The 21,754-nt window shown below is 43.3% G+C and overlaps 1 protein-coding gene across 3 annotated transcripts in view; it reads right to left on the bottom strand.

The window, feature by feature from the left end:
* Positions 1–21,754, bottom strand: part of LOC108155942 (segmentation protein cap'n'collar) — a 51,364-nt gene that overhangs the window by 13,818 nt on the left and 15,792 nt on the right. For all 3 annotated transcript variants that reach the window (XM_017287102.2, XM_017287101.2, XM_017287103.2), the window contains 4 exons: positions 15,953–16,228; positions 15,664–15,742; positions 848–924; positions 213–785 (listed from right to left, as the gene is read on the bottom strand). In XM_017287102.2, coding sequence (XP_017142591.1) covers positions 213–785; positions 848–924; positions 15,664–15,742; positions 15,953–16,228 — 1,005 coding nt within the window. The remainder of the gene's footprint in view (positions 1–212; positions 786–847; positions 925–15,663; positions 15,743–15,952; positions 16,229–21,754) is intronic.

The following is a 21,754-nucleotide window of genomic DNA, read 5'->3' as shown; positions in this document are numbered from 1 at the left end:
ACCTCTACAGAATATATATAGACCCGTGTACATACACATTCAGAGCGATCAACGGATGGCAGCACTTGAATCGAAGAGCATCCGCATCAAATTATAAATAAATATACAGCTGTCTGTAGAGTAGAGTCCCCCGGGCCCCCCCTCTCGGTAGGGCGACCAGGGGATTAAGATCAATGCATTCCTGATCTGATGTGATATGTTCTGATGCCTACCTGATGATGGCCATGATGGAATCCACCGGCAGCTGATGGCTGGCGCTGGAAGGCGCTGCCCGGGGCACTGCCCACGCCGCCATAGTTGGCGTTGGCCTGCTGCACGGCCCGCTGGTGGGCGGCAGCTGCGGCTGCGGCATGGTGGGCATGGGCGTGGTGGTGATGCGCGGCGGCTGCAGCGGCATGGTGGTGGCTGTGCGGATGCGCGTAGGGGTGGCCGTGGGCGTGGGGATGGTCATGGGCATTGGGATGGGGATAGGGCGGTGCCTTGGATTGCAACATCTCGTCTAGCTCCTTCTTGGCGTCGTCATCTAAGTCAAAGAGGGGCGAGCCCACGGAGCTCTGCAGATCGTCAAAGTCGCACAGGGGGAAATTGTCGCTTGAATCGTTGAAGTCGCTCTGGCCGCTGTTGGTGCGGGTGCTCCTGCCGTCTGTATTGATCTTTCGCTGCTGGACAGCAACTCCTTCGGCAGTCAGCAGATCCTCACCCGTCTCGGAGGTGATCCTTTGCGATTGATTCTCGTTCAAAGCGGCAGCAGCCTGCGATGTCGAAGCAGCCGGATCGTTGGTTAACTACAAGATGTCGATGGATTAAATGATGTTCCAAGGCTATTCCAAGGGTAGAAAAGACTTACCTCGTCTTCGAGGGGGAATTCAGAGAGCTTGAGCACGTCGTTCAACAGCTCATCCAGGGGCAAGCGAATGTATTCACCTAGAGTGAAGAAAGGATAATGAAAATAATGTTAGCCAGGAGGTTCAGAAAGCAGTAAGAATATAAATTCTATGATTTTCTCTTGACAAACTTTCCCATTTCCCAAGAAAGATCTTTCTTTGTTTCATATTCCAAAGATCTCTCCAAATATCATTTCCCATAATCGTAATACGTGATCTGGCATTCCCCTTGGACCCACAACATGATTATTGTTTTCCAATCAAAAGCAAAGAAAATATACACAAATATTTTGATCATTTGAATAGGATTGCTCCTGTCTCTGGAGCTACCTTTTCCATTTCCCCAGAGAGCGATCAATTTCCTGCCACAGAAAGTGGCCCAAAAAAATCTCCTGGGGCCCGAAACAGTAGCATTTTTCCTGTGGGAGCGGAAAGATCACAAAAGATAGACAGTAACTAAAGTCCGAGACTGGAGTGGAGTGCACGATGATCATTAATCATAATCATATAAACGTGATCTCTGAAAGATCTCTCTCCAACTGACGGAAGCAGCTGAAAAATATTGCAATAAATGAACGAGATTTCCCTACGGGGCCTCCTCTGTCCCCCCACTCTCCCAACGATTGCTCTTTAATTAATGATGGGTTACGACAGGCTGGGAGAGATCTTCAAATGCTAGCCTTAAGCATTGATTAAAGCCACCCCTTTGGGACAATAGTCTTCCTGCATAAATATTGATAAAAGTCAAATATTTGCATTGGGAAAATTCGAAGGAAATTGAGGGGTTTCTTCGATTGAATGCTATCAGAAAATGACTACTTAACATCGGGAATTCTGGGAATTCCAAGAAGCGGGAGACCCAGGGCCAGACGTGGGCAAACATCTAGATAAAGTGTAAAGGTAAAAGAGGGCGCAACTTGGCCGAAAGAAAGATAAAGATAGATAGATAGATAGAGAGGGAGACTGACTCAAGTGCTGTGACGACGACGACGACGCCTCACGACCTTTGGCTTGGCACTTGAGTTGGGTCAAACAAAAATTAGAATAAACATTCCAGATGGGCCCCGGAGTCCGGAGTGGGAGAAGATCTGGTTCTTGGTTCTACCAAAAACATTTTGTTATTCTTACGATTGGTTACAAAACCACCAGCACACAGCACACAGCCTATTCCCTGCCCTCCCGCTCTTCCAATTTCCAATTCCACAACCATTTTGGGTCTATGCCAACGTTCTGTTCTGGCCATGTTTTTTTTTGGGATCTCTTGGCCTGTTATTTTAGGAGGGTTCTGCCTCGTATTTTTTTGGTAACAGTTCGTGGCCCGTTAATTTTGTGTGTGGTGTCCGTCGTGTGGGTTGTCCGTTGTCCGTGGAATCGAATAGTTTTTTTTTCTTTTTTTTGGTTTGGGAATTGTTTGCTTATCGTTTTTGGTCTTTTGGTTGTTTGTCTCTCATTTCATTTCGTTTCGTTTTTTTTTTCTGTTTTGGTTCGCTCGCATTGTGGCTTTAACCACAAACGAAAATATTATTCGATTTGGGTTCGTGGTTTCTGTTTTGTCTCGGCCAGGAACTGTCCACCGTCCACTGTCCGCCGTCTGTCACCAGCAATTAGGCGACACAAGGTGTGAGCCCTGGTCAAAAGAGGCGTTGATGGGGGCCCCCAGCAACTGTTTTGCTCAATTGGTTAGGAACGATGGAAAAAGGAGTAGCTGGGCTACCATTGCAGGATGTTTACGGGAAGGACGGAAAGAAGGGAGTTCCCCGTAATGGAGCCGCTAATGGGGTTGATTGAACACTAAACACCCGACGGCTACTTGATATTTACTCTACGATACGATACCATACAAGGGGGTGGTATGTACACACATTGAGAGAGTGGGAGTGGGCTAGTGTTTGCAGAGATTATAGACCTAATCGAAGAAGGTTAAGCAGCCACTTAAGAAAGTGTGTGCTTTAGTTGAAGCCAGGATTGTTAAGATTGTTGATCATTGCTATAAGTGAGGAATCTTTGGAACATTCCTTGATTTCTGGGGAAGGTACTGAAGGCGGCTGAAGGTACAGTTTTCGAGAGTTGCAACTTGTAACATTTTACTAAAATGTAAATAGATATTAATTTAGGTAGTGTTGTACGGATTCCCCATATAGCTGAGTTTTTTCAGTTGTATAGAAGATCTTTTGAGACAAAGAGAAGATCCAGAGACAACATTCTTCTTTGACTCAGCAGGTAAATATTTTTCAGATTTTTCTTTATCCAAAAAAACCCCTATAAGGAGTTTCAAATGGCTTAAAAGTCTTCCAACTAGTTTTGTACATTTTGCCAATTTACAAACGGATATTATCTGCATCCAATCAAAGCTACAATTAAAGTGTTTGATTGATTCAGTCATGACTCTGATCGAATATTTAATTGCTTCAGTGTTAAAGAATCATCTACGGAATGTATTAAATCTTTTAAGAATTCTTAGGAATCACTCTTGTGAGCGGTAGGCATGCTTCCAAGGCTCCGAGAGGCATTCTTCGGCACGTGCAAGCAAACGGCTCAAAAAGTTGTCTAGCGAGAATGCAATAACAGAGTACACGTCGTGTGCGTGACTAAGAATCGCTCTAAGGGTGGTTTTCTCAGTTGTTGTGTGACTGTTGCCAAAATCAAAACGCAATCATTACTGGTTATTATAGATTGAAATCATTCAAGTCATCTACTATGTGATTGGAATCGATTGAATGCAAGAGTCAAGTATTCTGAGGAATAGTTTCTATTCCAAACATGACATTAAACGTGTCACTTTTTCGAGTAAATCACTGAACAAGCTAGTCATCCCTTCAGTACAATCCACGATCGATCCTTATACAAATAGATATCCTTTACAGTACAGGTAAAGATCTCCATTTCTGGTGGGTTCTCAACTGTAAACCCATATATTTTCGCTTAAAGTTCATACATTTTTTATCCACCCCCACATGAGGTTCAGTGGGATCATTACGAACCTTTGGCTCAGATGTAGTGCTGCTGCAATGCTGATGTCGATGATGATGATAACTGCGAAATATTCGCATACGATGTGTATAATCCAAGAAACACAAGCGCCACCACACTGTTGATTGTTGTTGTCTTTTGTGAAAAGATTGAACACAAATTGTTGCAACAAATCGCTGATTGTTGTTGATATTTTTCTTGGCCAACAAACAAACTTTGACAATTATGTAACGTTTTGACAGCCAAAATGTTGCAGAATCAACAATGGCACACCACTGGAGACACCAAAGACAGAGTCCACAGGCACACACAGTCCTCCTCCACCGATTTGTCTGCTGTTTCCGCTGCAGACAGACAGACGTTAACTTTTTGTTGTCCAACTTTTATTTTTCTTTACACAATTTCGATTGTGTTTTTGGATGTGTGTTGTGTTGCGTTGTGTTGGAAAATGGGTTTAAGTTATTTTGCAATGCCTTTTGATTGTGTGGCCAAAGAGGTTTTTGGCGTTTTTAGAATCACACAATGGTCGAACACTCGAGAGCTCTGGTTTTTTTTTTTTTTTTTCGATATACGATTTGGTAACTTGATTTTTGCCGCAGACTTTCACTTTTTTTTCGCACACGGAAGCGTAATAGTTTATTGTAATTTGTTAATGTTTGACACAGTTTTTCTTCCTATTTTTTTGCTTTTAGTTGGCTTAGAGAACAGCTCTAAAATGATTACTTTTAGGCCTCACTTGACTTGAGCGCACACGGGCTTTTAATTCGGGGGAATGTCACCTGGCCAATGCTGACAGGTTTGTCCCTGAATTCGATTTGAAGACGGGAGTCAAAGTCCTTGCTTACGTCCACGCCCACACGACGTCCGGAGGTGGCTACGGGATACGGTTTTCGATTTTCGGTTACGGTTTGCGCGCGCGTCAGGCGTCCAACGTCCAACGTTTCTTGAGAGTTTATAAAAATTCAAATACGATTCTAGACCCCGAACCGGGCCCAAAGGCAGCGACAGCGGGCAGCGCCAATGGCGGCCAGCGTCGGCAGAGGCAGAGAGAGCGCGCGCACACAACCACCGCAAGAGAAATGGCGTGCTCAAGCCGGGCTCTGCGTTTGTGCGAGCGGGACAACTATATGAGCTTCCTCCCTGGTGCTGCTGCTGCGGCCTTTGTTCATGCGCAATGCGGCTCTCTTTTTGTGCATATTCCTCTGCGTTTCTGTGTGTGTGTGTGTGTGCGGGGCGGGGCTTAAAATTGTATTTGTGTGTGCTTCAACATGGAGGCTTTTTTGTACAGCTCCCGGCTCCGACTCCAACTCCAACTCTGGCTTTTCACCCACAAAAAAAGGAGAAAAAAAGAGAAGCAAAACTGGTTCTCTCTTGTTCTTATTTCCAGTGTGGTGTGGTGTGAGTGCGAGTGTGTGTCTCGTACAATCCATCAAGCGACAGAGACAGAGAAAACAATCTAATCAAGTAATTTCAGCAGTCAACAGCCCAAAAAACAAAGAAAAATTCGGCTTGCAAATTTGCATCGAAATGGATTTCCACAAAAGGTCAAAGAAAGCTTGAATATCGAAATCGCATTGCTTTAAAGTTTTTTCAAAGAACTACAAAAGGTTTTCAAGGTCTTTGGAGGTGCATATGAGGAATTTTTAGGAATTTTTGAGATTAAAAGACTTCTATGGTCCTAAGAAATCATATTTTTTGTGCCTTTAATCTAAGGATTTTTAGTTTTCTGGTTGGAGAACGTTCTTTCAGCTATTTCAAAGTCAATATATGGAAAGAAGTCCGTTCATAATTGAAACACTGTGGTTTTCTGTCTTTAACTAAAAGATCTTACAGAACTATTCAAATCTTCGCATCATGGTCATTAACAAGTTCTTCCATAAAAAAAAGGCTCTAAAAAGCACAATATATCATATTGAATTCGCTATAAATCATATCTTCCCATAGAACCAACACAAACTTTATTCAACATAAAAACTTTTTCTTGAAATTTGAAACATGATACTAAAACAAAAACTAAAAAATGTCCTAAACCCTTTCCCCTTGAGCAGGGGAGCAGGACCTCATATGGAGCTCCTGGAATTCATTCAGCCGATCCTCTAGCAGACCCACCTTGGACTGGAGATCCACCAACTTGAGATGCAGTTCGTTGTTCGATTCCATGCAATCGCACGTTTCCTTGATCTGTGATTTCAGGTCCTCAATGTTCTGCTCCGCCTGAGCGTTCAAGTGTCGCGCAGCCCCCATCAGATGCTCCCAGATCTGCTGCCCAAAAATCATGCTCATGTGCGTGACGCCGGCACGGAGTTTCCGCTGCAGATACTCCGAGTACTGGACCTTGTAGCTGCGCTCTTGGGCGTCGGGAGTCCAACGAAGCAGCTCGTTGAGGTAGGTGGCTCCCATGACTGTGCCCACAAGGAGAATCACGCGCCAGTTGATAGAGCGAGTCGCAAGTCCAGCCAAAACGAAGACTGAAACGGCTCCGTGAGAGCATGCCGCAGATGCCAACGCCTCCCACTGGCTTCGATGGATGATTGGCAGGGCGAATGTGGGATGCGTCCTGCCGTTCTGCTGCGGCAGTCGGGGAGGCTCTTCCGCCAGGGGAATGGGCACCAATTGCCTGAAGCACCGCCAGATATGGCACAGGCTCCACGTAAAGTGGAAGCTCAGATCCGGCTGGAAGGTCTCCATCAACGTTTGACAGTCGAAACGGAAGTGGGGCTCCCAGGGCGTGGTCTCGGCCATGACTTGCCGCTCGACTAGGTCCAGTCTTGATTGCAGCGGCCTGGCCATTCGCTCGAGCACCTGCTCCGTAAGTATCTCCTCCAGGTGGGAGCTCAGGGAGCGCTGGTAGTGGTCCAGCTGACGTGGTAGATGCGGGTGGAAGGGCTGGGCGAAGGAGTGCACTTCTGCGGGCAGCTGGGCGATCATCTTGACAATCACCTGGTGGCCCAGGATATAGGTGTCATTGTAGATCCGCTGGACTTTGGCAAAGAACTCCACCTTCCGCTCTTCATGCAAGATGGCGAGCGATTCGAGGGCGCTGCATAGGTCGCTCCGCCGCAGGCTATCCGCCGTGGCCTTCTGCCGGAGGTTGTTCTGCAGGGGCACCAATATCTGCTCCGAGAGCTGCCCCACCAGCTCCTTGGCACTCACGAGATGCTTCTCGAACTTTGTCTTGACGGCGGCCTGGGCCAGACATGCGGCAAAGTCCGATTCGAAGCGCAGGAACTCCTCGATGCGCTGCTGCGATGCGTCCTTGAGTTCCCTTTTCGTTCCCATGCGGAGCTGCAGCATCTCCAGGGCCGACACGTGGTAGATCCGGCTCTTGGCCTCTGTGACCTCATTTGGCGCGTAGACCCCCAGCTCTTCAATCAGCAGCTTCAGGCAGCGCTCCTCGTGCTGCTCCCGCACTAAATGCTCCATCTCGGGCTCCTGGCTGCTGGCCATGTCCCAGCGATTGTTCAGGATGAAGAGATTGGGGCGCGAGAGCTTCTCGGCCACCTCCTTGAAGAACTGCCGCTCCACGCGGGACATCGTGGACTCGGCATTGAGGACCAGCACAAAGACATCCGCATCGAGGCAGTACCGGTCGATGCAGTCGTCCATTTGGGCCGTCACATCCACCCCGGGCGTGTCCATGAGCACCACATCGTGATCCAGCAAAACACAGCTACTGCGTGGCATGTTCACGTGCAGCAAAGTGCGTGGCGGCAGGGAGCGAGGCGACTGGGCGCTGGCCAGGTCCCGCAGGCAATCGAGGTCCAGATGCTGCTCCTCCGCCCCTATGCGGACATGCTCCTCCACTGCCTCCCCGTCGGTGGCCTGCACCTCACAGAAGCAGCTGGTTGTGTGCCCCATGGCGCTGGGCAGGATCCGCTGATGAAGCATAGCATTGATCACGGCGCTCTTCCCGCTCGAGGTGCGCCCAAAGAAGGCCACCTTCATGCGCTTTCGCATCAGCATGCTATCGATAGCCTGAACTTTCTTTTGGTAGCCCTGTAGCTGCTCCATGATCCCTTCCTCAATGAGGGGATTGTCCTTGAGCGAGGCCGTCATTATCTCCAGGTGCCGTTTTATGGCCTGGTATACATCCAGTAGATCTGTTCGTGCATCTTTGAATTCACTCAGCCGCGCAGAGGAGGAGGATTGCGTTGTTCTTGAGGATATCAAGGATGATATGCAGCTATCACTGGAGTCCGAATCACACATGTTGAGATTTTTCGCTTACAAAATATAATCCGATGCTTGGGATGTTGCTTGTACGTTGGTTGATTTATTTATAAAGCAAACGAAAGGTGTACCTTTGATGGAAGAAGCTTTGGCTATAATGTTTCATCGAAACTTCATTTGAAACTTAAATTTCGTTTGTTAAGTGTTTTAAAAATGGAACAAGGAATGAAAATGTATACTTCCAAAGCAACCTTTGCTTCGACACAGTGCCTGTATTTTGTTTTTGCATACTCGGGACCGCGGCGAGAATAAATCTCGTAGCAATGGAAGCAGTTGGGAAGTATTACTATTGTTTCTCTATCATTTCAAAGAATAAGTTGTAATTTTCGACTGATTTATATTAGATCCCAAGATAACCATTCGCGTTTCAGTATATTTCTGGAACTTTAAGAACAAAAAATGTCTTAAAATGTAGGCCAAATTTCCTATAGACCTTTTTTTGTACAGGCCATTAGGATTTATCTTTAAGATCTGCTGTATGTTTGGGCCTTAAGTGACAGTGTGGAGATCTCCTTCTATAGAGCTCAGGGGATTCACATAGTAGCAGGGTTTCCTGACAGGAGATTCTATCACTAAAAGTCCTTTGATCCCTTGAGGAAATATCTCATTCGATAGTGCCTCGTCCATAGTTCCTATAGCTCATGTCAGCCATTATCTATTTGGCACAAATACGTTCAAGCCGATTCCAATTCAGAGGCAATTTCCCAGCAACAGTGACCCCAATAGACACCCAGCCGCCCCTCTCTCTGGACTTTTCTTCCCAATCAAAATACAAACTTATTTACCCAAAAAATTAACACAATTACCGCAATCAAAAAAAAAGCAACCAAAAAATGTGGCATAGAGAGAGGGGGATATACAAAGATGGAAAAGAGCAGGCAATATGCACATTAATGGGCCACTGAACTAATAGACCAGGCTATGACCAAAATAGAGCCAAAAACGAATTTGGTGAACTTCAAAAAACCATAGAGAGAGAGGGAGAGAGGAGCAGGCGGAGGGTTATGGGATACATCTCATCGTTTCAGTGGGGTTCGCTCTGAAAAAATTAGCAGCATCATCGACGAAGGGCAGAGTGTAGCCGACATTTCGATTGGATGCTTGTATAATTTTTGGTTGTAGATGAAGAAAAAAAAACAGTAGGAAACAGAGCGCAAGAGCAACAGAAAAATATACTCGTACTCGGATATTGAACAAGCACAACATTTGGCTGGTTAATCATATTTTTTTTTTCCTTCTCTGCGTCTTCAAGCATTTTCTTGAGTGCTTTATTACAACTTAATTAGTTTAAATTGTTGCCGGGGCGCAAAAAAAAAGAAAGAAAAGAAATAATAATGAATAGAAGAAGAAGAAGCAGAAGCGGTGGCTGATTGAAGCGATTGATTGGGGGGGAAGGAAATGTCAGGGACAAAGTGGAGGGGAAGCAGCTGCATAGCGGAACATTTTTACTTTAATTTGAATTCAAATTTCACTTATTAAGCTCCGTTCTTCCGATAGTAACCAACACTGGTTGGTAGAAGTAACGGAATCTAACCTCAAAATAAATAAATTACAAAAGAATCAAGGGAATAGCAAAGGGAATTAAATTTCTTTGATTATTGGCTTTACTTCCATATTAAATACTTTATTCCTTCATCACTAAACGTCTGCCAACACTGGTTAGAGTTAATATAAGAACCTAACCTCAAAATAATCACAAATGAAATTCAATCAAGTGTATTATTAATGAACATGTATGTACAGACCCATTCACTATTAATTTCTTTGATATAACAGCAAGATTATTTCTTTGATCCCCAAACCACTTGCCAACACTGGTTGGGAAGTGGGAGAGGCACCTAATTTAAAAGAAAAACACCAACTCAAACAAAAAAACAACGAGCTATCGATCATTATAATGTATTTCCATTGCGTATTAATATCTTTAAATTTGAAAATAGTAACAGCCACTGATCTTTAATTCTTAAGCGTCTACTAACACTGGTGGGAAAGTATCCAATGATCTTAGACTCAAAAAAACAAAGACTGTTCCTTATCTTGGTGAAAATGATCAGAATCTAACGATTTTCTTTGCTTCAAATTGAGTTGTACAAACGAATATTATTTTATTCAAACTTAAACAAAAAAAAGAACCGAGTTCTAGAAGTTATGATGATGATTTACTCAAAATCTACAAGAATGGATCTGTACAAGCTTTCACTTTTCTTTCATTTCGCTTTTGTTCCCTCTTAAAGCCCTAACCAACACTGGCAGAGGAGCATAACCTACACAAGTATAAAGCAAAAGCAGAGCAATTCCCAAAACCAGTGAGCAACAATTATGACAGGACAGATCTGCGTCTGTGGATAGTGTCAACAATGAAGTTGCTAAAAAATAAACCATAGTCAGAGTGCGGCGAATGAAGATACAACTCTCGCGTGTACAACACTGCTCTTACTCGTACCCGTACTCGTATTGTTCAGCGATATGTGTGTGTATATAGGGGAGTCGCCTTACATTATCTACGACTTGACTTCTGCTCTTTTGCCTCCCATTTTTTGTGGTTAATGAGTTGCCACAAATCTGAATGGAAGCTGAATGAACTTTATGAATGAGTATTCAGTACTCCGCATGCGTTTGAATAGTGGTTCATTTGAATAAAAAAGACACCACAATGAAAACAAATGAGGAAACTTTCATAATCCTTAAAGCCAACAGCAATACGGGGCACTCATTGGGTCAAGCACTTCTTTGGAATTCTTTGGAACAAAACAAGGCTTAAAGCTAATTAAATGGCCAAAACTTACACAAAAATTATGCAATTGCCAGCTAGTTTTTGGCCCAAACGGCAATAGAAGTAGGAATCAAGAGACAGATAGAGAGGGAGGGAGCAAGGGGAACTGAAAGAAGGTTGCGCAAGACGAAAACACTTGAAAGTGATACGATTATGCAGCAGAAAAATCGTTGACCAGGCCCAGGCCCAGAGCCCGGAGCAGACTAGACCAAACGAGACCTGCGACTCAGGACTGCAGTGTCTACTCCCCCTCTTTCCGCTCTATCCCCTCCGTCTGTTTGCATGTAAATTTTCGTTCTTTTTTTTGTAAATTTGTAGCGTAATGCTGACCATGTAGAATTTGAACCGCTCCTCCGCCACTCCGCATTCTGTTTTTGGGCCAGACAACAGCAGGGGAGTGGAGTGGAGTGGGGGGAGGGAAGGCCACCAGACAGACAGATCCTCAATAGGTGCACCGGTGGCACAGACCGAGAGCCCTGTAGGCCATGCACCAGATGTTCTTTAATAATTTTCATTTTTTCATCAAGAAAAAAAACCCCTGGTAGCCATTGATGGACAGGAAATTAAATGATAACTTTTGTAGGTTCCTAATATTATTAATAGTCGGTTGTAAGCCTTTTGAAAGATTATTGAATTAAGGAGTGGGAATATTGTAAGTAAACTAAAGAATGAATTCTCTTAGGTGACTTTTAAAAGAGTGTAGAGTGGAGATATACAGACAGATCTAACACAGATCTTTTATGGTACAAACATAAAGTTTTAATGGTATTATTTTCATCTAATATTATAAGTATATTTAAGACTCCAATGCCTACTTCTTTGCCTGCAGAAACACACCGGAGAAAACACAAAATGCTACAATAAATTGCAAGTACGGATGTGAATGCCTCAAATTCTAGAAATATATGGTCTGTTCCTTACTCATCAACGAGGCTTATCTTGGTTATTATCAGGGGAAAGTACCTCATTTAACTTTTTAAAGATTAAAAAGAAAGAAATCTAAAAAGATAAGCATATAATTTTCTGTTTTGAAATGAGTTAAAATAGATCCAAATAGTGTTTGAGGAATCCTGTAACCCATTTTTAAGTTATAGCTAAATTCTGCGTCTAAAACTACTTCTTTCCATGGGAATAATGGGAGTTTCGTTAGATTTACAATATATTTTGAACCTTTTAGAACTCTAAAAGAATGTTTTCAGCTCCCACAAATCTTCGACGTGTTTTCTGTTGATTCTGTGGTCAATAAACTTGGCGTAGCCTGGCAGCAGCCTAACTGATTGCATAATGGAATTAAAGAGAAACCCAAAAATATCTATAACATAATTGAGAATAAGAGCATAACTTCTTCTGGCCAAGTCATGCCAGCCAAAAAGTTGTCAAACGGAAAAAAAGAAAAGAACAAACCAAAACGAATTTCAAAAGCATCGATCGAATCGATGGTAGAATGTAATCAGATTTGTGATTCACACAGATCCCCATGGTTTATAAAAGATAGAATGGAAGACAGAACAGAAACAGAATCAGAAAACTGTATTGGGGGGAAAAACAAACAAAAGTTGATTGGAGGAACGGACAAAAGCGAAGCGAAAGAGTACAATATCTGAGAGATACTGCTACTTGCAACTTAATTAACACAAAAAGAGTGCCACAGACGATCCTAAGAAGAATGTGTGTGTCTGTGTGAGAAGCATATGCCTTGTCCGATGACATGGCAATCCCCTGGCAGGACAATACCCAAAGAGAAATGTCTCCGAAATGCCAACAACTTCATTCCGAGGCAGGAACAAATGCTAGAAAAATGATTAAAATTAATGAAACTCTCCGCTAAACGTGCGAAAGGTGAAATTTAAGAAATTCCTTCAAAATACGGAATACAGAAAACCGAAAAATGACTTTCATTTTAGTAGCATTTTTAGGAGGCAGGAATCAAACACAATGGTATAATAATGCACATGCCGTCAAAGGCTGCGGAATACAGAGATTGGATTCGATTCCATGGGGAATTTGGATACGCACCAAAAAATCATAGATAGAAATATATATCGGTACGGGCGGGCAGGGCCGGGCCGGGCAGGGGCAGGGCACACAAAAGCGTGTGAATGCGTGCCTCGAATCCGATATTCATCTCTCGAATCCCCGAACGAACCCCGCCGCGCATCAATGGATTTTTAATAAATGGCCAAACGCATTCGAGAAAAGCAGCAATCATAATAAGCAGCATAAATGCCCATGAATTGGCCATAGCATAGCGTACATATATCCAATATGGTGGATGCTGCTGATTAGTGGTGGTTCTGGGACACAAAATGGTTTCCTCCTGCGGCAATATGCTGCTCAATGAGCCTGTTCCATGGCAGTGGAAGTGGCAGTGGCATCAGCAGGAGCAGGAGTCAGAACCGAAATGGGCTCAAGGGTGGCAGAACAGCCAGGGGCTGACCCACAAGAGGGAGCCTTTATCTAACCCTAGAGCCACTTTGAACTTTCAAGAGAGTTTTAATCCCCTTTATTGGGTCTAAAAGAATCTCTTTTTATAGAGTATCTAGTACATTTTTCTCTCCCAGTGTGGCTTAGTCCATCCAACTATAGCAAATACATAGCGATCCTTCCGGTAACAATTTGAGGGCATGCTGTAGAGCATATTACTCCGTTTTGGTTTCCTCTTTCGAGTATCTTTGGTTGAGTATCGCAGCTTTACGTCGAATCATATGGCTCTACTCAGGACTTGGCTGTCCACCATAGCCCTCACGATACTTCCAGAAGCTCTCCTCTGATTTTCCGATAGGATATACCATAGTATATCCACAAATGTTCGCATCTCTTTCATTTTTGGATCTTCTTGACACTACACATTCCTTTCTCAGCCCTCGTTGAATCCCCCTTCAATGTTGACGCCACCGCCTTTGGCATTTTGCAAAAGGTTCGCCTTTCGCTGCGCCCTATGTGCTCGTGCTCGTAGTGGTAACAGGCTTATAGGCCAAAGTTGAAGCCTTACACACGGGCAGCGGCAGAGACCTCCCCTTCCATGAACAGCCGGCATATGGTACATAGCACTTCTTTCTCACAATACATATATATATTATATATTGTGTGTGTGTGTGTGTGTACATTTTGCTCTGGGAATTTTTGTGGCGAATCATGTTTCGTTCATTTTTCAAAAGAAAAATGTTGCATGCGACGCGACACGCGGTGGCAGTGGCAGTGGCGGCTGCTGCTGCTGCTTACAGAGTAAACTCTTACTGCCACTGGGCGGTGGAGACCCCACTCAATCCCCTCCGCCGTCTTGTATTCCCAGTTCCAGACGAGTTTCTTGGGCTCTGGGGGTCGCGTTCTCTGTTCTGTTTAATAATAAAACTTTGTGTGTGCGTGTCAAAGTTTGTTTGAAAGGCAACCGTTTGGCTATGGAAACGGTAGAAAGGGGAACGGGTGGGGGAATGGGAATCGGAGTGGAAATATGGTTGTGGCACAGTGGCAGTGGGGCGCGGTTCCAAGCAGATTAGCAGGCAGGCTGGCAGCCATCGCTACTGAGCGGTGGATGGGTATTCGGGAAAATGAAACGAAAAAAAGCTCATTTTTCTTTTAATTTTCGTGCCTGTCAACTCAAAATGCCTACATTCATTTATAAACGTCTCGAAAATAAACGCACCACCAAAATGGAGGCATGGAAAACCCTCCACACCCCCGCCCCAGCCACCGCATTAAATCCAGGATAATCCATTTTCGTTTATATTAGAGCAGGGCAGACGCCATCTTTTTGGCAGACCATTTTCCTCTCATTTTCCCTCCCAGGGGGTTTTCTTCTTTTATTTGTTATCAGAAAATGTGGCTTTTTCTTCTGGAATGGGAGGCTGATATCCAATGATCAACCTCGTGGGGATATGCTGATAAATGGGTGTGGAATATATGGGTTGGGGGTAGTGCACACAAAGGGATTCTGGAGATTATGGGCTTATAGAAACACAGAAATATATATTTTACTTATTGAAAGAAAGCATTTATATCACAATTTAAATTATTAAAAAACCAAATTAAAACTTATATTTTTTAAATTAGATTATTCTGTTCTGGGAAAGACTTCAAGCATATGAGGGATTGAACTTTATGGTTGATAGATCGAATCCTTCGCAAGGAGAAGCCTCCTACAAGCTGATAATCTATATACTGCATAGAATTTCATTGAGAAATGTAGAGACATTGAGACTTAATACAGATTCCGACTTGAACTGAACCAATAGATCCCTGCGCGTCATACAGCAGTGCCCATCGGTCGGTTTGCTCGGTTTGCTACTTCAAGCAGAGAAATGTCTGGATATCTTCTACAAAAATGTCCTTTTGTGAAGGTCTGCATAGGAAACAGATCATTTGGTAATTCGCTGAAGGAAAATCGATTGAGAAAAGCTTGAAAATCCAATAAGGATTCCTTAGAGTACCCATCTGGCATAAAAGTCCCTCCGCTGATGTATAACCAATCTTGAACATACGATTCTTAACTCTAAAAGTAGATATGGAAATAAGGTGTGCTTCAAGAGCTTTACAAACAAATGTTACCTTTTCTTCCCAAAAAAAAAAAAAGAAGAAAATGATTTATCGCATTGAAAAACGTGTAATCTTTCAACTTCATGTCTCATAAAAGATCTCGTTACTTCGTCGGTGGTTTATCTTCAGCTATTTTTGAAAGTGAAACTCGTATCCTACATGAAGATAAGATATGAGAGATCTCTACATATCTGCTCTGTGTGGAGGCCCAGCCCAAGATGTAACAAGTGAAACCCCAAGATCTTGGATCTACAGTAGAGAGTGAAAACTTACCAGTTTCATTATCGATGGTAAAGGGAATACCGTTCCATTCATTGGTTATCTCTTCCAGGGGATTCTCCTCGGCCTTGTCCTGCGTACATGGATGGATATGGTGGAGACATTCATCGATTATTTAAGATCAAACAAAAAAAACAGACGATGAATGAAGCCCCCTTTAACACCAACATTTATCTGTTAGATAACTCGACTGCTATCCAAACGGCAGCGTGTCGCTCTCTCCATACCATATGGTATGTAAATATTGTGAAATTCCAAATGTAAATCTACGCTTTAGTTTTACCTTATCTTCCTGAAGCTCTTCCAAAGCTTTCAGCTTCTCAATATCGTCCACAGAGGCGGCGCCAGTGGCTTTCATCTCATCGGTGTCGTCGCTGTCCTTGAAGGCAGAGTCCGACATCGAGGGATCCGCCGGTTTCGACTCGGCCTCCGCCTTGGCCTTGGCCTGAGAGGCCGCACTATTGCCACTCGCGTAGGAGGCATTGATGATCTGCTCCTGATCGAGACTGAAGCCCAAGTCCACATCTTGTTTGTACAGCACCTCGGCGATTTCACTCTCCTGAAAGATCCGAAAGAAAGCCAAAACACAATCAGTAATCAGTCATCGGAAAATTTATCTTATTTGAATGTCAATTTAAAGCTCAAATGTCTGACCAGCGCTTGATGGATGAACACCCTCATGATTACACTCGGATCGTTCAGTTCTTTCCTTCTTTTATTTTATATTTTGGGTTGCACTTTCAGTTCTTTCTTTTGGTTGCAATTTCAGTTCTGTTTTGTCTTGTTTTCCGATTACGATTAATCACTTTTCAATTGCTCTTTTGGAGCCCCCACAACGTAATCCGCTTGTTCTAGTTCCCTAAGAGAGACTGACAACTGGAAAAGAGCCGCCCCCATATGGGGGACCGTAGAGCTCTTCTCTTCTCCACTCTGCTCTGCTCTTCCGCACTTTTCGGGCTGCTTTGATAATGTCGATTTACATTTCGCGCCGTTTCGCTGATAAGCCGCGCGAGGGTACGCTCCATAGATAAAAAGATACGTCCTATAGAGATAGCAGTGTCGAATAATGGATACTGTCTGCGACGAGAAGTTTTCTCTTGGATGGAACTTCTTTTAAAGAAAGATCCGTTAAACAGGATAGATGGATAGATTCATGAAAAGATTTTAAGGGAGAGCTTACAAAATCTGAAGTTGTACCATCTTTTTTCCAAAAATCTATGGTTCCAAAAATTGTATACCATCAAAAGTCTTTTAGGAAAGAGCTTGTGCCGCGACTTGTGCATCTTTCAGATACAAATATTTACTAGAGAGATCCTTAAATTTCGAACCAAATTGGATATTCTTTGAATATCTTTTATCCTTTTCCACCTTTCAATTGCGATTATTTACCTTATGGATCCTTAGGATAACATTTAAGATGTTGAAAGTGTAATATCTTTCATCATTTTCTACCTTTCAGATACGTTTTTTTTTTTGCAGGAGATTCTAGAGAAGATATATCTTCCATATGTTTCACGATTTACAAACCTTTTACTTGCATTTACAAAGAACTGTTAAAAGCTATGTTTTTAATTTTATTCCGATATTTTTCTTTTATAAAAAAAAGCCTCGACAGTGGAACGATCCCAAAGTTTAATACAAAAAAAATGATGATTTCTCTTCTATGGATTCTGATTGTAGAATCATATACAAAGATATGCATCTATAAAGATCGGCAGCAATCTCTTAAGGTCGCCTGGGAGTTCGAAAACTTCATAAACAATCTCTTAAGATTCCATAGAGTAAACATACCATAAAGAAAGATCTCTTAAGCAATAGACCATGCCATTAAAGTTCTTCAAAAAGTGTAATTCCTAACGCAAAACCCAACTTTTATTGCTGTAAAACGGTGCCCAAAGTGGCATAAACTATTGGAGGTACGAAAACTATATAAATATGTACATACGATTATATATTGCTTCTCTTATTTCACAATTATTATCTACAAAAATCCCTAGTACACTAGCACCGGGGCGCTCCCTTAGAAATCTCTCGAAACAGGAAAGAGTCGACGTGCTCGGGTCGCTCTTTGGCCGCCGCCAATCGGTAATCGTCAGTCTCTGACGTTATCAATGGACTACAGAGAGCCGAGGGGGCTCTATAGTCTATTTTGATATAGTATTTATAACAATGATTCGAAGGGGCATACAGAGACATAGTCTGACACAGACACAGAGCACTCTCTTACGGCGTGCCCTGGGACCGTGCCCGGGACTTGTTTACGCCACACGACAACCGAAACTCTTATCGCCCACACTGCAAACAATATTTCCAGCAATAAATTTCACTCGAAGAGAGTTCTACACTTGACGAAAATGATGGGAAAGAGAGCTGTCCGAAATAGACCTAAGGGAATGAGGAAGGAATGGCTCTGCAAGTGTAAAAGAGAGTTTAGGGGTTCAAATCTTTTCGGAAGAGCTCAGAATAAGGAAGGAATGACCCCAAACTTAACCAAAAAGCTGTGAAAGGGAGCTTGAATGATCATACAATGGTCAAAAATACTCGGAAAGGGATCTTAGGCCGGACGCTGCTGAAAAATCGTTGCAAGTGAGCGTAAAAGTTCTACAAAGCTTTACCAAAGATCATATTGGTTCTTAACGCTACAAAAATATTCAAAAGGGGTCTGGAGATCTCCTCCAAATTTGCCAAAAAGATCTCTGGGTTGGCTATACACTTTACACTTTTTACAGAAAACCCAATCACAAAAGAATGCTGACATTCATCACATGTGCAGATCGTTTTGCTTATGAAGATGTTTTTCGGAATGGCAGGGAATTCTGCCAAATCATGCGGGAAGAGTAACAAGGAGGAATGACTAAAAGAAGCGGAATTCGAGCTCAAATTATAGCGTTAATGATGCATTATTAACGCTGCTCGGCCCGAAACCACTTTAATCCTTTTTCTTGGTCAAGTCGAAAGTCGGCGACAGGAGGCAGGGCGGTGTGTGGGCGTTGTCGTCCGTCGTAAGCCGCTTCTGCTTTCAGGTTTCTCCCATCTCCCTTCCCAACAGGTAGGAGAAATATCGGAAGAAACAGGGATAATCACGGGATAATGGCAGACATTAGTCCGGGCACAATCGATTCTTTTGCTGCGTTTTGCTTCCGGGCTTCTGTAGTGCCCCTAAAGGAAAATCGTGGCCAAAGGACTTTTTGATGTTTTAATTAAAATGTTTCGTGTCCCTTCGCCAATGATATTTTTTTTTGTGTGTTCCCAAAACGTGTGACATTTTCTTTTTACTGTAAATTTTTCTTCAGAGGCTTTCTACAAGTTTTTCTTTCTCCCGCTGCTGCTGCTGTTGCAGGGAAGGGGGGGAAAAATAAAGAAAAGCAATCAATCATTCTGTGACCACGCCTATCTCCTGGATTAGTCAGCAGAATATGGCTATGGCGGCGGCATCATTGGTCTCTCCGGTCGGTCGGTCGGTCGGGTCGGGCCTCTCTCCCGTCAGAATCAGAAGGGAAATTAAGGGCCACTGTGCCGCCGCCTTCGAGCCCAATCAATTGCTGCCGTTGCCAGAGAGAGAGAGAGAGAGCACAGAGTAGCAGTGAAAATTCCCCAGGGAACAGGTCGGTCTCTCTTCATATGTATCTGTTAAGGGCATACATGTGTGTGTGAGGAGTATCTGTGTGCTTGGGCAAGCGTTGCGCATGTTCGCTCAACAACAACAACGAAAAAAAAGAGCAATTAAATTGAGAATAAAGAAGAGGTTCCCGAACCGAAAACACCAAAAACCGACCGAATCCTCCCCTGCTGGCAGGCATTTCATTATTATATTTCTCTCGCATTTTTTTTTTATCGGAGGGGGTTGTTTATAGTACATATACGATGATTGCATATAGCGATGGTTGATTGGCAACTTGATTTTTAATTAAACTTCACTGAAAAGTTGAATGGCATTTCAATGCTTGAGGAAAACCTAAGGAAAAAGAGTCTTAAAGAACAAGAAATTGCAATAAAACATCAGAGTAACGTTTTTGTCGAGGCACATTGAAGATAGAAACGTTTTTTTCGAGCCACATTGCCGCTAGATACGTTTTTGTCGAGCCACAAAATATATAAACTATTATAGAAGGGCTGGAGAGATGCCAAAATCGAAATCCTAATCCAAAAAGTTCCCCTAAGATCCCTTAACCGAATAAAATACATGCCACAAATAAATCTAATAAACCTATAGAGTCCACGAAACTTTTTTCCAAGGCGAACTCTTATTTATTCCCAAGACTTCCTGATCCCGAAAGAACCCCTTACCTTTTCGGAAACTTCGACTTTTTACAGTGTAGTAGCAGCCACCGTGTGGTGTGTAGGTTAAAGTTCTTATCGGTTAGGGTCGGAAATACAATGGTCGTTATCTTTGTACAACCCGAGTAGTACTTTCTGCCTTGGGAAAAATTACGTGACATTTTTAGCAGCTTAGACACACACACAAAGACAGTCATTTCTCTGTAGAATTCTTTAGAGAATCGTACGACGATCGATAATGATGGCAAAAGAGAGAAATAACAGAAAGAAAAAGGGCTGAAAATTGGATCTTTAAATCATGTCAGGGCATTCCCCTTTGGGAAAACCCGCATTAACTTTTATTTCGAGTGTTGTTTATTTTAAAATTTATTCCCGAATTTCACAATTTATGGCTGATGGTATTTATGGGCCAATTCCTATCGCTGGCTAAAAGGTATAGCCCTGTATATACATATGTATATCCCCGTGACCTTGTCCATTGATATGGGTCTTTTCTTTTAGCAACTATTTGAGTTTTTGCGTACACGTGTGGCGCTCTCCATTCATTCGTTCAGACTCGCATTGAAATTAGCCCCAAGCCTCGACTGAGGAGAGTTCCATTGATAAAGTGAGAGATAAGATGAGGAAATCTCTCGAGAGAGATGATTATAGTGGGAGGGGGGACCAACCCCCAGGGTCTATAGATATGAATACAAATCTTAAAGGGAAGCGACACTTAGCGAAAGAGGCGAAGCCCGTGCGCTTTAAAAAAGTTCCCATAAGCGAAAGGAAACATGGCACTCGCGTTTCCCGCTTTTATACCCAGTAGATCCCCATTAGAGAATTACTATTGAATATTCCCATTATGAGGCTTGTTCTTTGGGGGCATTAACGATCCAGCAATGGTGTATCTTTGCTACCCCATAAACGATTCATAAGACTAATGAGATCTGCCCCCCACCCACGACACCTGCCTTTGTTTGACAAACCATCAATCAAGGTCGTGTTGCATCAAAATATTGACACTTGTAACGCTTTGTGGCAGCAATTAGTCTCCGCTTATGCGATCGCTTTACTTGACCGCAAAAAGCCGACGCTATAAAACAAGAAAAACGAGTAAGTAAAAGAGATAAATGGATTTATGATCCTTCTTTCTAGGCTTCAAAGCAGCGACGGCGGCGGCGGTCTCCAGTGAAAGCAAAAGAAAGTGCCCAAAGAGAAAGAAGCAAAGGAATCAAAGGGAAAGGAAAGGAGAGTAGACCTGACCCGACCCGATCCGACCCGGTTTAGGCCGGGACTTACTGTCGGCCGCTTCGTGTGGCTAAAAAGGTTCGCCAAAAGTCATTAATAAAGCCTCCTCGTCGTCGTCTGCGGCGGCGGAGATATTTCTGATGACACCTGAACTGACAGCACGGCACGAAGGACGGATCCCAGAGCCGGCGATCACTTGAGCATCGTGTGGCGTAGCATAGTACTCTTGTGGCAGCCACAAGGAGGCGAGAGCAAGTGTGGCGCATATTAATCATGTGCTCGTCAAACCAAAAGTCTGCAGTTGCAGCAGTCCTCTGTCCTCTGTCGGGGATTGTGTTGTGCCACCAACAAAGCTGAAGTATCTATATGTTTGCGGGCTCTGTATCTGTGGCTTTGGCCTCAAGTATCCTGTTGTGTGCTCGATGCAACGTTTTGCGGTCTGCAGGCCGCAGAGAGGGTTGCCGGTATGCCTTAATAACAGTTCATTTGTGTCATCCGAATGGTTTCTTCCCTTCAATTAATGCATTTTCAATTCACAATCGAACGTACTTACTCTCTCTCTCTCTTTCTCCACCAT

Source organism: Drosophila miranda, chromosome 2, assembly GCF_003369915.1.
Source record: "Drosophila miranda strain MSH22 chromosome 2, D.miranda_PacBio2.1, whole genome shotgun sequence".
Lineage (NCBI taxonomy): Eukaryota > Metazoa > Arthropoda > Insecta > Diptera > Drosophilidae > Drosophila > Drosophila miranda.
This window is presented reverse-complemented; position numbering and strand designations above follow the sequence as displayed.